The sequence below is a fragment of the Eucalyptus grandis genome, chromosome 3, assembly GCF_016545825.1.
Source record: "Eucalyptus grandis isolate ANBG69807.140 chromosome 3, ASM1654582v1, whole genome shotgun sequence".
Lineage (NCBI taxonomy): Eukaryota > Viridiplantae > Streptophyta > Magnoliopsida > Myrtales > Myrtaceae > Eucalyptus > Eucalyptus grandis.
Window position 1 is genome coordinate 47942634 of NC_052614.1, and position 15538 is coordinate 47958171.

Sequence of the window (15538 nt, forward strand, 5' to 3'; positions counted from 1 at the left end):
ATGTAAAAATTAACCAATGTCGCTCATGTCAAAAGATGCAAAACATCCTTTTCCTTAAGATAAGCCTGTGACAGCGTTGATTTTGGCAGGGCAATTCATAAACTTGATCTAGAAGTGAATATACACATGCTAACTAAATATTTGTCCAATCAACTAAAGGCATAACGTCATAAAGCCTCTCTCAGATCGCGCCAAAGCCAGACGGATCTTCATTTCTGCTTTGACCAACATGAAAGCAACCCAGTTTTCTAAGTGACAAATCTGCCAGCAAGTTGCACATACTTGAGGCCTCGAAGATTTTGCCACCGGAAATTTTGAGGAGAAAATCAACCGGTGCACAACTTTCCTTTTGGAAGAGATCGGTGTAATCACCTAGATTGTTCATGGCGGTTGATTTGGCCTCGACTTGTCTGTGAAGGGACTTCATGGGAAAATTAAAACGGACTCCAATAAATTTCTCCGTTAAGTTTTTCCACAAGCTGCTCCCGTCTTCCCTTAACAGGGTGGATGCCATGCACAGATATCAGTTAGAACTGAGAAGAATCCAGCATCATGTAACCGTAGAAAGTACCTTCAACGCATTCTGTAATAGAACCGAGTTCTCAGCCGGACATTCACTGATGTTCAAACTTTTCAAAGATGTTAAATTTTCTATGCCTTTAATTTGATGGATCATTCCGCATCGTCTCATCTCTATAACTTTCAGCAACTTCAAGTTTGAAAGATCAGGTAAACTATCGAGGTAATCACAGTTGGATAGAATCAAACTTCTCAGTGAGGTTAACTGGCCAATCCCATTGAGATTCCGTAAATTGCAGTTTGATATATCTAGCCTCTTCAGGGCTTTAAGCCTTTCAAGCCCTTCAATCTCTTCTATTGCAGAATCGTAGAGCTTGAACACTGACAACGTCTCAAATACTTCTTTGCTCAAACCAGGAAGGGTACGCCACCGAGGAATATATTTCGTCACAAAATTCAGCTTGATAACTTGCGAAAGAGACAGTTTTAGTTTCCTCAGTTTAGGAAAACATATCGAGAAGAATTTTGGGGGAGGTTGGCAAGCTTTCGGGTCCCCATCAGGGCCATCACTTAGGCACAGCTCCTCCAATTCCCCTAAATTTTCAAGAGGGGGTATCCCTTTCATCCTTTTAGAACTCACACGCAGACAAATTAGAGACAGGGGAAGCTTTGGCAACATTTCAATTTCATCGCACTGAATTAAATCCAGGGTGTGAAGACCAGGGATGGCGGAGATGTTAGGGGGTAGGCTAAAAATACTGGAATGCCCCAGCATCAATGATCTCAGACAATGTAGGCCGCCAATATCATCGGGAATGGGCCCCTTCAAACTCCGACACCAGGAAGCGTGTAGTTCTTCGAGCTTGGTTAGATTCCCAATCTCTCTAGGAATTGCTTGAATGAAAGAAGAGTCCATTCTCAGCACTTTCAAGCTCTTCAGATTTCTTATTGAATTGGGGAGTTCAGAGATACTAGTCGCCGATATATCCAACTTCTCTAACAACATCATTTTACCAATAGAATATGGAAGTTTCTCCAAATAACGGCAATCCCTCAATGACAAGCGCCTTAGATTAAGCAGCTCCCCCAGTGAGCTCAGAAGCTCAGAAATTTTGGCACCATCTAATGAGAGTTCGGAGAGAGTAGTCAGATAACAAATTGAACCAGGCAGGTGAGTCAATGGGGAGCATTTTAAGCCACTGAGAATTTCGAGTTGCTTCAAATTGCCTATGGAGATGGGGATCTGCCGTACACAAGTCCCGTCAATAAAAAGCTCTTTCAGAGCTGTCGTACAACCTAGTTCCTCTGGCAACCCGTTCAATCGGGAGCAGAACTTCAAATTCAGGGAGACCAAACTTTTCAAATTACCAATTGAAGGATCTAGCTTCACCAAATGAGAACATTGTTCAAGAATCAGGATTTCCAAATACTCATAACCAGAGAAATCGGGAGTGAACAGTAAGTCAGAACACCCAGTAAGATTCAAGACTTTCAAATTCTTCATCTGCAAAGCCAAAACAGAAAAAAAGCAAATAGTCAATTCGCAGATATTTAATTCAAGAAAACAAACATCAACCAAATGAATATCTCAAACCACCTTGATTTCACTCCAACCTCCCCATTCTTCCGTGACTTTGCTCCAAGACAGATCAAGAATGACCAACTCTGTTAACGAAAAATTTTCTGCACTAAAATCCAGAGGACACCTTTGCCAACAGAGCCACCTTAAACTAGCAAATGCACCTTCAAAGTTTCCGGAAAATTTGGCATTATCCAACTTGAGAAGCCTTAGTTCTGGCATTTTCTGAAAATCTCCAGCTGTGAAGTCAAAGGGGAGAGCTTCAACGTTTTCCATTCCCTACATTTCACAAAGTAACATAATCATCAGAAGCTGTAAACCCAAATACCCATCCGAAAAAATGGATATTTCCTTGCCCTACATGGTAAAGTGTACATATATGATATGACTCCTCGAGAAAAAATGAAAAAAAAAAATGTAGCCCATATGTCAAGGTGTTTGTTTTGCCGATAACAAACTGAACCAAAAGTTTTTACCTTATCCTGTATGTAAACTTTTCTCCCAATTGGATCTCCAGATCCCTCTTGCTCAAACATTCTTTTGCCAAGGCGTCTCAGCAATCTGTGCATCTGCAATTCATTGTTTTCTCCAATTTTTGCCAGGGGCATCAGAATGCAACCAGAGGATGGATAACAACTAGGCCACATATATGAAGCAATTTGGGCATCCACATCAGAGATAAAACTTGCCACTTCCAAAAATATATCTTCTTGCTTTGGATCTAATGCTTCATAACATATATCCAGTATCTCTTCAAGGCAAACCGTAGACTTTTGAGAACTCATCATACGTGCTTTCATTGACTTCTCCATCTTTTTCCATTCTTGTATTGATTTACCCCGCAAAAATGAACCGATGACTTCAACTGCTAATGGTAGTTTCACTGTAGCATTGACAATGCGGTTTGAGAATCCATCATAATCCGGTATGGAAGATTGCATCCTAAATGCATGCTTGCAGAAAAGTTTAAAAGCTTGACCGCCATCCAACTCACTAACCATGTAGTTATAAGCCTTCTCGGGATCATACCCTTTGAGAATTCCACTATTTTTGGAAGTCACAATTATTCGACTACCTGGACCAAACCAATGAAGGTGGTCTCCGACAATAGCGTGAAGATCGGATGGCTCTTCCACATCATTGACTACTATTAGAACTTTCATTTCACAAAATATATCCACGAAATCTTCTATTCTTTCATTGAAAGAAAGATCTTCTTGATCTCGTTCAAGGACATCATGTATCAACTTATTTTGCAAAAACTGAATACCATGAGAATTTTGGGTGGTTTCTTCGACCTCTGCGAGAAAGCTACAACTGTCAAAACAAGAAGAGATGCGTTTGTATACAGCCTTGGCGAGAGTCGTCTTGCCAATTCCATCAGTTCCATAGATTCCAATAATGCGCACCTCATCATTGACTTCCATCTCCAGTAAGTCGGTGATTTGTTTTGCACGAAGATCAATTCCAACTACATTCTGAACAGCTGCAATCGTATAATAATTCCTATCTGAGGTTTTCACGTCTGCTAGTCGCTCTCCAGCTTCATCTTCCATTTTCTTCATCTTCTGCAAGAACAACAGAATTTTCACCTAAGTACTATTGTAGATGGAGAAAAGAACAAACATCACCTGATCACTCTTATAACATTCCTTTGTTCCACACATAGATACAAGATATTCATTTATCATCAAGTTATTCTTATTGATGCAAAAATACGCACACTTATTCTAGCAATCTCTGATCCATAATTCAATTTCTACTCACACAATATTAATAAAAAAACTTAGGTAGTATTGTAATCAAATTAGGCCTCCATTTAATTTGTGAAAAATAAACAATTCAAAAAATAAATTCATAAAAACGATCACTTATACTATTTGAAATGATTAATTAATTGAAAATATTTTCAATATCGACTAATTTATTCATAAATAATCTCATGGACGATGAAGATTTTTTTATTTTTTTATTTTTTAAAGGAGAGAATTACCAAAAGTCTTAAATTTATTATAATTGTGCCAATTCAATCTTTTTTTTCCCCAATTTAGTTCTAAATGTTTTGCAATTGTGTCAATTCAATTCATCCGGTCAAATTTGGCCGGCCGGCACTAACGTGAACACCAACTGGTGCTTGTCGTCTGGACGTGGCAATTTTTTATAATATTTTATTTTTTCCAATTTTTCACCAAATTTTTTTTTATTTTTTTATTTTTTTTCTTTTCCTCCTTTGGCGTTTTCTTCCTGCAATGGTTGGCAAGGCTCACCAACTATTGGGCCAGGGCCGCGAAGCCCTTGCTGATCACCAGCAAGGGTCACCCGACCTCGCCCAAATCTAGGGGCCATTGGCAAAGCAACCTTGCCCACATCTAGGTGGGCCCAAATCTAGGGGCCACTGGCGAAGTGACTTTGCCCACATCTAGGCGAGGCTAGTCATGGCGACCTTGCCATGGCTTTGCCGCGAGCGAAGGCGGCCTCACCTAGATCTAGGTGAGGGTGGCCTTGCTGGCCACTGTGGGGACAAGAAGCCAAAGAGGAAGAAGAGATAAAAGAAAACGAAAAATTAATTAAAAAATTCTAAAAAATTAAATATTATTAAAAAAATTGCCACATCAATGTTTTTCTAGATGGCCAATGTCGGCCAGCGTCCACACCAACATCGGCCGGCCAAATTTGGCCAAAGGAACTAAATTGGCATAATTATAATAAATTTAGGACTTTTTTGATAATTTCCCCTTTTTGTATGCTATACAAGCAGTTATTCTTAGAAAAATACTTTCCAAATCGTTTATTTTACGTGAAATAAACATAGCCTAGGTGACATTAGCATCTTGGAAGTTGGATGCTTAGTCTACTGACCAGATATTTCAACTTTCAAGAAATCTTGATATATACATGACAACAATGGTCACGGTAATAATTAATCCTGTTCTAATCTGAGTAAACAAGCTCCCAACAGCAAATGAGCATTATGCCAAAAGGACTAACGTCTTAAAAAATTCAGATGGTAAGACTATTTTTAGACTCCGACCATGCAATGATCGATATTAAGTTCAGTTTACCTTCAAAATGCATACAATTTTCTTTGGTTCCTTCCGCATCATCTTTCCTCACATTTCCTTGTGGTGTTGTTTCCAAGTCAAATGATCTACATTCAATTTTCAGAGATAATGGTCTTGGACTAATGGAAAGCAATTTTTAAATATTCTCTCTGAATTACAAATACAAGCATGTTCCGATACTACACTCTCGTATGCAGGTACTGAGCTTTTCTTGATCGGTTCCTTCTGGTCGCATGGTACTTTTACATGTACTTCTATCCTTAAATTGAATGTCAATTATCAATTGAGAATATCGTCTATTCGCTACAGATTTTGCAAATTTCTTGTCAATTCATGCGTTGCCTGTCGGCATTTGCAAATTTTTTCATGAGACATGCACATATTGACAAAGATCAACAATCGGGAAAGAATTGCAAATGATTGGTATGTGGGTGAGTGATCAGCATCCATATTTGAAGGGATTAAAGACGACTAGGGGAATGAGGTAAAACATGCTGCTAACGCTAGGATGAATAAAGTTGGAATCTTTTTGGGGAAAGATAAAATTTTGCTCCTCGTTTTTTTTTTTTGTGATTCTTCATTTTGGTCCCATTTTTTCCCCTCATTTTAGCCCCATATCAATTTTTTTTTTTTTCAAATTCATCCCTTCGATGACTTTTTTATGCAAAACCAGCTGGAGATGAACAACACACTAGTCTACATGGCACCTGCATGTCAGCAAATCGTTTGTTTATCGAGCACATTTACATGAGGAAGTCATTAGAGGATGAAATCGAAGGGAAAAGAGAAATAGTTGTCGAGAGATTAGGATAAAGAAAGTACGGTACATGTACAAAATAAAGAATCACAAATAATATGAGGACCAAAACGTATTTCTCTGTTTTCCTTAGTATACCAATTTTATAGACTAGTTGTAGTATACGTGGCCTTAGTTTTGAATTTTCTTTTTCTTTTTTCATTATTTAGGGTCTTAAGCGAGAATAATTCAAACTCATAGTACTCAAACCGAAATGGAAACAACTAAATCATCTGAATCTCTTTCTAACTATCAGTATTTAACATTTGTAAAGATTTGCTAGATTAAATGAAATTTTAATTCTGACTGTAAAAGTGAATAACGTAAAACCCTAAAGCTAAAAGCAAAATCCCCTCCAAACATTCCCCAAGTAAAAGCAAAAGGCCGTCGAAAAATGTGAAACGAAAATGCACCTCCTCCAAGTAAAGCCAAAAAAAAAAAAGTAAGGCTCAAGCTTATTCTAATTCCATGTCTAGTTCCGTTCCTTTTTCTATATTTCACGTAATTATATTAATTCTTCATTTTAATTTCACTTTAATAACATTAATCTATTCTTTCGGGATAGTTTTGACGTACTTCAGTTCATGTACTACTATCTTTTAATGGTAATTATTTATTTCAGTTACAGTACTAGTATAAATCCAATTGTTTTGCATTTTGGAACTAAAAAAGAGTTCTATTTTCTACAATTCGAAAGAAAAATCCATAACCATGGGATACATTATTTCAAATCACTTTATGAAAATCTGTATGTTGCAAAATCAACTAGTCAAGCCCATTGGTGGCCAAAAATAGAAACTAGTCTAGCCTACTAATAATATGCATGCACCAGCAAAACAGCAAAAAATGTGTGACGGCTACGCGTGCTGAAAAACTAATGGATGCAACTTAAATCAAAGTTTTTTTTTGGGGGGGGTGAAGGGAGGTAATCTATAACTTTTGAAAGTTTACGGTCTAATGCGCAATAATACCAAAGTTTAATAGGGCGATTATTGCTAAAAATCATGAAAACACGTATGGTATAACATTATGTCCAACGCTCAATTATATAGCAACGAAATAAATTTAAAAATTATAATGATAAAACTTTTATCTGTGCAATTATTAAATTTATACAAAATAACATTTCAAATTAAAAAGAACATGTGGAAGGAACAGTAATGTATTTGAGATTATTTAAAGATCATCCCTGATAAATTTTCGTCATTGGATTAAAAAATATATTTGAGTCCATAAATTTTGGAACAATATTTAACTTTTTACAATGTGCGGTACCAAAATATAGCATCAAACTGAAATTATAACGAATCAATTTTCAAACCCGTCCATTCACGTACATCTACTCTATAATTATGAAGAAGATATCGCACCTTATTTGATGTATCCATATGAATCTCCTCTCTGTTACGCTTCAAATACGTCACACCTTGTTTGTTGAAGTCCCAACGCCCCCATGTTTTGACTGAACGTGCCCTTACATCTTCTAACAAATTCTGTATTTGCACCGAGTTCTCAGCCGGACATTCACTGATATTCAGCTTTTTCAAAGATGTCAATTTTTCTATGCCTTCAATTTGATGGATCATTTGGCATCGTCTGATCTCTAAAACTTTCAGTGACTTCAAGTTTGAAAGATCAAGTGAACAGAGGTCATCACAGTCAGATAGAATCAAAATCCTCAGTGAGGTTAACTGGCCAATCCCATTGAGATTTCGTATGTTGCAGTTTGATATATCTAGCCTCTTCAGGGCTTCAAGCCCTTCAAGCCCTTCAATCTCTTCTATCGCAAAGGGTGGTTGGCGTGCTTTCAGGTCTCCATCACTTAGGCACAGCTCCTCCAATTTCTTTAAATTTTTAATAAGGGGCATCGCTTCCATCCTTATAGAACTCACACGCAGACAAATTAGAGAACGAGGAAGCTCCGGCAACTTTTCGATTTCATTGCACTGAATTAAATCCAGGGTGTGAAGACCAGGGATGGTGGAAATTCCCCAGGGTAGGCTAGATATACTGGAATGCCCCAGCGTCAATGATCTCAGATGATGTAGTTTGTAGATATCACTGGGAATGGCCCCCTCCAAATTCCGACACCAGGAAGCGTGTAGTTCTTCCAGACAGGTTAGATTCCCAATCTCTCCAGGAAATTTTCGAATGAGAGAAGAATCCATTCTCAGCACTCTCAAGCTTTTCAGATATCTTATTGAATGAGGGAGTTTAGAGATACCAGTCGCTGATATATCCAACTCCTCTAATGACTCCATTACACCAATTGAATCTGGAAGTTCCTCCAAATAACGGCACTCCCCCAACGACAAGCGTCTTAGCTTAAGCGGCTCTTCCAGTGAGCTTGGGAGCTCAGTAATTTTGGCACCATATAGTGAGAGTTCAGAGAGAGCAGCCAGATAAAAATCGAACTAGGCAGGTAAGTCAATGAGAGGCACTTGAAGCAGCTGATTATTTCGAGCTGCATCAAATTGCCTATGGAATTGGGGATATGCCGTACAGAAGTCCCGTCAATAAAAAGTTCTTTCAGAGCTGTCATCCGACCCAGTTCCTCTGGCAACCCGTGCAATTGGGAGCAGAACTTCAAATTCAGGGAGACTAAACGTGTCAAATGGCCAATTGAAGGACCTAGCTTCACCAAACGAGAACATCGTTCAAGAATCAGGATTTCCAAATCTTTGTAATCGGAGAAGTTGGGAGTGATCAATAATCCAGAACACCCGGTAAGATTCAAGACTTTCAATTTCTCCATCTGTACAGTCAGAACAGAAACCCACAAGGTCAATTTGCGGATATTTAATTTGAGAAAGCAAATATAAAACAACTAAATACTAAACCACCTTGATTTTAGTCCAACCTCCCCAGTCTTTTGTGACTTTGCTCCAAGACAGATCAAGAATGACCAACTCTCTTAATATAAAATTTGTTGCATCAAATTCCAGAGGACACCTTTGCCAACAGAGCCACCTTAAACTCGGAAATGCATCTGCAAAATCTCCGGAAACTTTTGCGTTATTCAACTTGAAAAATCTTATGCCTTGCATCCCCTTAAAATCTCCAGCTGTGAAGTCGAATGAGAGAGCTTCAACGTTTACAATTCCCTACATTTGACAAAGTAACACAATCATCAGAAGCTGTAAAAGCAAATGCCCATCAGAAAAAAGGATACTTTCCTTGCCCTACATGCTGAAGAGTACATATATGATATGATTCCTTGAGAAAATTTGGAAAAGAAGAAATTTTAGACCATATGTCAAGATGTTTGTTTTGCCGAGAACAAACAGAACCAAAAGATTTTACCTTCTTCCTGCTTATTGCTTTTGGAAACATATCCTGTATGGAAAATTTACTCCCAATTGGACCTTCAGATCCCTCTTGATTTAAAATTCTTTTGCCAAGGCATCTTAGTGACCTGTGCATCTGCAATTCATTGTTTTCTCCAATTTTTGCCAAGGGCATTAGAATGCAACCAGAAGATGGAAGATGACAATTGGGCCACATATATGAAGCAGTTCGGGCATCCACACCAAAGACAAAACATGCTATGTCCAGAAATATATCTTTTTGCTGTTGATCTAATTCTTTGTAACATATATCCCATATCTCTTCAAGACCAACCGAAGTCTCTTGATAACTCATCATACGTACTTCCATCGACTTCTTCATATTTTCCCATTCTTGTATTGACTTACCCCGCAAAAATGAACCAAGGACTTCAACTGCTAATGGTAGTTTAGCTGTAGCATTGACAATCCATTTCGTGAGTCCATCATAATCTGGAATTGAAGATTGCATCCTGAATGCATGCCTGCAGAAAAGTTCAAAAGCTTGACCATTATCCAATGCACTAACCAAACAGGTACGAGCCTTCTCGGGATCATACTCTTTGAGAATTCCACAATTTTTGGAAGTCACAATTATTCGACTACCTGGACCAAACCAATGAAGGTGGTCCCCTACAATAGCATGAAGGTCTGATGGCTTTTCCACATCATCAACAACTATTAGAACTTTCATTTCACAAAATATATCCAGGTAATCTTCTATTCTTTCATCGAAAGAAACATCTTCGCAATCTTGTTCAAGGATATCATGTATCAACTTATTTTGCAAAAACTGAATACCATGAGAATTTTTGGCTTCTTCGACCTCTGCAAGAAAGCTACAACTGTCGAAACAAGAAGAGATGCACTTGTATACAGCCTTGGCAAGAGTTGTCTTGCCAATTCCATCAGTTCCATAGATTCCAACAATGTGCACCTCATCATTGACTTCCATTTCCAGTAAGTCGGTCATGTGTTTTACCTTATCATCAATTCCAACTAAATTTTGAACAGGTAAAATTGCATAATTCCCATATGAGGTTTCCATATCTGCTGCTTGCCATCTAGCTTCATCTTTCATTTTCTCCATGCTCTGCAAGAAAAACAGAATTTCTTCAGCAAAGTATTATAAGTAGACGGAGAAAAGAACAAATATCACCTGATCAGTCTCTCTCTTACAACATTGCTTCAGTCCCACACATAGATAGAAGATATTCATTTGTCATAAATTTTTTCTTGTCAATGCAAAAAATGTGCAGACACTTATTCTAGCATACTCTGATAACTAAATTGACATCTGATCTAATACGATATTAATAAGGAAACTTAGCTAGTCATTTAATCTAATTATTATCTTGGAAGTTGGATCTGCTTATTTACTGACCAGATATTTCAACTTTTAAGAAACTTGATATGCACACCACAACAATGGTCACTCTAATGAAATTAATGCCGCTCTAATCTCTGAAGTGTAAATAAGTTCCATTTAGCAAATGAGCATTATGGAAATAGAACTCATATCTTCAAATTCAAATGGCACACTATCGCCATGCTACTTATGATTCTCCTCTTTCTCAAATTTGAGACAGAAGTACGCAATTAATTAGTGTCATTTACTTTATCACTGAATGAGAAAGACACTTCTTTTCAAAAAAATGGCATTTAAGAGAGTATATAATTCATATTTTGATGAATAGATACCTCACGTGGAAGTAATATGCTTGGAGCAGACGGTTCATTTTGCATCTTGAGCGGTATAGTTTCTAGATGACTTTTTTCCAAATTCTTCAGCTCTCTTAAAACCTCGGTAACCACCTGTTTAACAAGTAGTCCTTGCGCCTAATGAAAAAATGACAAGAAGGCCAGGGCAAAGTAGAAAGTTAGCTGAAATCTATGACAACAGGAGTTGATAGCAGTCTCTGGAAGCCAGGGCATGCAACAAAAAGTGCAACTGCAACTGCAAATGGAACATACCGCATTGCATTGATCCGGAAGAATAAATTTATGGACATGCTAGGCAGATGCTCAAACGTTGTGCAGCATTCGAACGGTTACCCAACCGTCAAACTACAGTAGCTGATAACTATATCTGGCTATTTAGAAGAAAATAGGCTGATGATATTTACCGTATTTCTGATGTGTTAACAAGCTTCATCTTCTCAAAATAGCCTTATCATTAGCATATAGTACACGTCTCAAGTGTCATGAATTACAAATAAGAGATCCTTTAACTTTCAGCATACAACATAAGCTAATTTCGACGAACATTAATATGTATTCTCATTACATAAATACACAAAAAAATTATTTCATATTTTGTGTCATAAATATTTAATGTCAGATTAAATTGTTGATACACTACTCAAACAAAGGGAACCGATGTAGCTACAATTTTTCCACGATAAAAAAAGAAAGAAAATTTTCAATAAAAAAGCCTTCGCACCTGAATTTCATGGTCTCCTATATCATGTGGTTAATCAAGGGTGGAAGATAATGAGGTACCTGTAAGCCTCGTCTTGTGCGTCCCATCCTCTTAAACTTCCAACCTCCTGGAGAGCAGCTCTCCACTCGCGGATGGTCTCATTGTCAAATCGCTTCTTCATTTCGTGCAAACGGAAGGCCGCACCGTAACCTCCCATTTGGAGTCGAACCTCGGATGGACTGACATCGTAGAAAATGGGCAAAATTAACCGTCCCTCCCTTTTCCGATACTCCACCATCAGGGCCAACTCCTTAAGACACCAAATATTGGAAGCATAACCTTTAGACAAGATGGGTATGAAGATCTTCGATTGCTCAATCGCCCGAAGGAGATCCCCGCCGATGTCTTCACCCACGCGGAGTTCTTCGTCGTCCTCGTACGCACGGACTCCTGCATCTATGAGAGAGGTATAGAGATGATCGGTCAAGCCCGCGCGCGTGTCCGGTCCTCGGAAACTCAAGAACACTTCATAGCCGCACCCTTCCATCTCATCCAGTAGCAGAGAAAATGAATCACCGGAGTCGCACCAGCTCAGCACAAGTAGATTTCGATCGCTATGCAGCCGAAAGCTACCAGATAAGTAGAGATGTTACTGCAAATTAGAACGGCCACGACCGATTGCAATTTATTTCGGGGAACCTCACCGGCGTCTGGAAAGGCAGAGCACATAGCGCATGCTTCCCCTTTTGTGACGCTGTTTGTCTGAGAAGGCAGAGCGCATAGCACGTGCAGCACATGGCACGTGCTCTCTCTCTCTCTTTTTGTGAAAAAAAAAAAAAGTTGGAGAACAAAAAGAAAATTCAAATTTCCACCAAAAGTAGAAAGGTTCCCTCATGAAAATAAAATTCAGGTAATCACCGAATTTTTTTAATTATCTGGGTAGATATTATTGTTTAAATTTCATATAATAACATTGAAATTAAATTATTGCCAATCACAAAGTTATTAAATAGCTCGGCTAATTTATAAATCAAGTAGTATAAAATTTAAAAATCCAATCAAATGATCTAATTTTGTTAGATTTTTTATGACATGAATAATAGAATATGTAGCACACATCTAATTCGTGCCCGAAATTTCGTTCCTTGACTCCTAACAAATGGTTTTCTGCATTTGAGAAGTAATAAAAAAATTTCCATAGTCATGGTATCTACAAATAGAGCCCCGTATACTTATAGATGGAACATTTGTTTCTGGAACTGTGATGTCATTTTTTGTTCAAAAGGAATTACTGCTTTTTTTCTTTTGTCATATGAAAAATTACTACTTACACCCAATGATTTTTTTGTGGATTTCCTAACTTGTAATGGTTAATTTTCTACACGTAATCTTATACAAAACTCTTAGGCTGCATTTGGAAATTATGATAAAATTCAAAATATGATAAAATTTATCATATCTTGCATTTAGTCCTAATTCAAAACATGATAAAATCAATATAAGAAAAATATAAATTGAATAAAATTATATCGAGTGTGAGGTGAGATAAAGATCAATAGAATTTCTAATATCAATAATAAAAATTATTTTTTTAAATAATAAACTTATTAGATTAACAAAAGTAAGTTTATATTTCAATATAAATAATATTTGAATTCTAATATAAGAAATTCAAAAGAACAATTTAGTTATTTTATTCTAATCTTATTTATATTTATATTTTATAAATACAAATTCTATATATAAATATAACTATTTATTACTATTTTAGGGTATATTAGTACAGTTTACTATTTAATAGAATTTTATTAGAGAATGATAAATGGGGAAGAGATAAATTAAAAGAAATCAATTAAAAAAGAAAAAAATAAAATAAAATAAGAAAATAAAAATAAGATAGGCAAGAGTATCATGAAAAGTTGTTACCATCTCCGTTTATAAATTTTTTGTTTATTTATATTATTTATTATTTATATTAATCAACATATATAATATGATGTGAATATATTTGATTTTATTATTGTAATCACTAAAAACTGAATGAAATATAATAAAATCCTTGGAGCGTGAATGACGAGGTGGAGAACCTACGCCCCTCCAAGAAGCCCCGATTCTTAGCGCCGGTGAAGATAAAAGCGGCCTAAAATGGGTCGAATATAAAACGCACCCAAAAGAAAAATCGGCAATTGAAATCGAAACGGTGAAATCGAATTTATAGATAGGAATAGAGATGATTGTTTTTGTTCGTCTCTTCTTGTTTGTTGGGTGACGCTGGGAGTTCTTTTTTAGGGAGAGAGGGAGGTGTACGGGGGGGGAGAGGAGAGAGGAGAGAGAACGTGCAGGAGAAGAGAGGGGACAGAAGAAGAGAGAGAAAAGTGGGGCGACAGAAGAGAGAGGAGAGAGAAGGTGCATGAGGCAGGAGAGAGAGCGCGCGTGCAGCGAGGAGAGAGAGAGAGAGAAGAGTTGGCCTGACAATTTAGCCCACACTCGCCACATATGGCGCTCTCAAAGCTCTTCAGCAAATTAGGCGTACAGTATTTGGCTAATGGCGCGTGAGCAGCGAGCGAAGGGAGAAAACGTCGGGTCATGTCTTGTCGACAAGAAAAGACAGCGGCAGTGGGCGGTGGACAGGAAAAGACGATAAGGACGAAAGAAAAAGGGCGAAAAGGAGTGGCTCCACTAGAATTAATTAAAATGAAATATTTCTTATTTTTACAGTGGAGCTCACATCTCGATGAAGAGATACTTAAATCGAGACTATGGACTGGGTCTATAAATTGACCCACGTTCTAATAAAGCTAGAAAATAAAAATAAGATTCAAATTTTCGCTAGAAGTACAAAAGTTCCATCCATAAGAGGTAATCAATGACTGTTTTTAATTCAATGGATAGATATTATTGTTTCGAAATTCGATCCTAACGAATTGTTTTCATAAATCACACCAAAATCAGATTTTCGCAATTAAATTTTTATTACATGGCCCAACTAACCTCACGAATTATATATAATGTAGAATTCAAAACCCAATTGAATGATCTAATTATTTGTTCAATTTAATAGTGCAAATAGTTGAATATATATCTTGCGTGTAATTCACACCCAGAATTTCATTCCTTGACCATCACAACATGGTTTTCTACCATTTAGAAGTAATAAAGTTTTTCTCCTTGTCAAGGTATCTAAAAATTGAGAGCTTGTGGATGGAACATATACTTTTGGAATTTCTCGAAGTCTTCAAGCAACGGTTTTTCATTTGATTAAATTATTTCCTTTGCATAGAAGGTAAGTTAGGAACTAGCTTTTCAAGAGAATTACTACTCGCCCCCAACGATATTTTTACGGACTTCCTAAATTGCCATCCAAATGGGTTAGTTAATCTTCCACTGAACTTTATGCTAAAACAAAAATAAAAAATCTTCTACTGAACTTATATAGAAAAAAAAAAAGAAAAACTTATTCAAATTAGACAGCCAAGTAGAAAGAAGTCCTTTTTTTTTACTATGGGCTTTAGCTATTCGATCTGTCTAGCTGATTTGCCTCTCTCGCACATTGGGCTAAGCGAACAAATTTGAGATGGGCCAGTTTCCTCTCGCAATCTTCAATTTAGGCCCAAACGTCCTAGGGGCTTTGGTCAGTTTGCTTCCTTCCATATCAAGAAATTTGTGTTCATTGCGAATGCGTTGCCAATGACTAAGCTTGATTCCCGTCGGTGGGACTGGAGGACATTTCGTGCTTTCCAATTATACCACAGTACCGCCGCGAGTTCCTAATTTGAAGGTAGGTTTGTGCGTGATTCAATACGTCGCACGATCCATTTATCCATTATGATAATG

At 37.3% G+C, this 15538-nt stretch overlaps 2 protein-coding genes across 3 annotated transcripts; both read right to left on the bottom strand.

The window, feature by feature from the left end:
- Positions 1-383: 383 nt before the first annotated feature.
- LOC120291540 (disease resistance protein RPV1-like) lies at positions 384-8255 on the bottom strand. Of its 2 annotated transcripts, XM_039309141.1 has the most exons (5): positions 7327-7459; positions 5161-5246; positions 2575-3666; positions 2117-2377; positions 384-2023 (listed from the first exon to the last, which is right to left on the bottom strand). In XM_039309141.1, the coding sequence occupies exons 2-5, from the start codon at positions 5200-5202 to the stop codon at positions 551-553; spliced, it is 2868 nt and encodes a 955-aa protein (XP_039165075.1). In that variant the 5' UTR covers positions 5203-5246; positions 7327-7459; the 3' UTR covers positions 384-550. The 2 variants fall into 2 exon arrangements, with proteins under 2 accessions (XP_039165075.1, XP_039165074.1); XM_039309140.1 differs by lacking the exon at positions 5161-5246 and having other exon boundaries at positions 7327-8255.
- Positions 8239-12440, bottom strand: LOC104450907 (disease resistance protein RUN1). Its single transcript, XM_018875908.2, has 5 exons — positions 11785-12440; positions 10984-11121; positions 9260-10375; positions 8800-9060; positions 8239-8711 (listed from the first exon to the last, which is right to left on the bottom strand). Exons 1-5 carry the CDS (start codon positions 11809-11811, stop codon positions 8277-8279), a joined length of 1977 nt encoding a protein of 658 aa, XP_018731453.2. The 5' UTR covers positions 11812-12440; the 3' UTR covers positions 8239-8276.
- Between the last annotated feature and the right edge of the window lie 3098 nt (positions 12441-15538).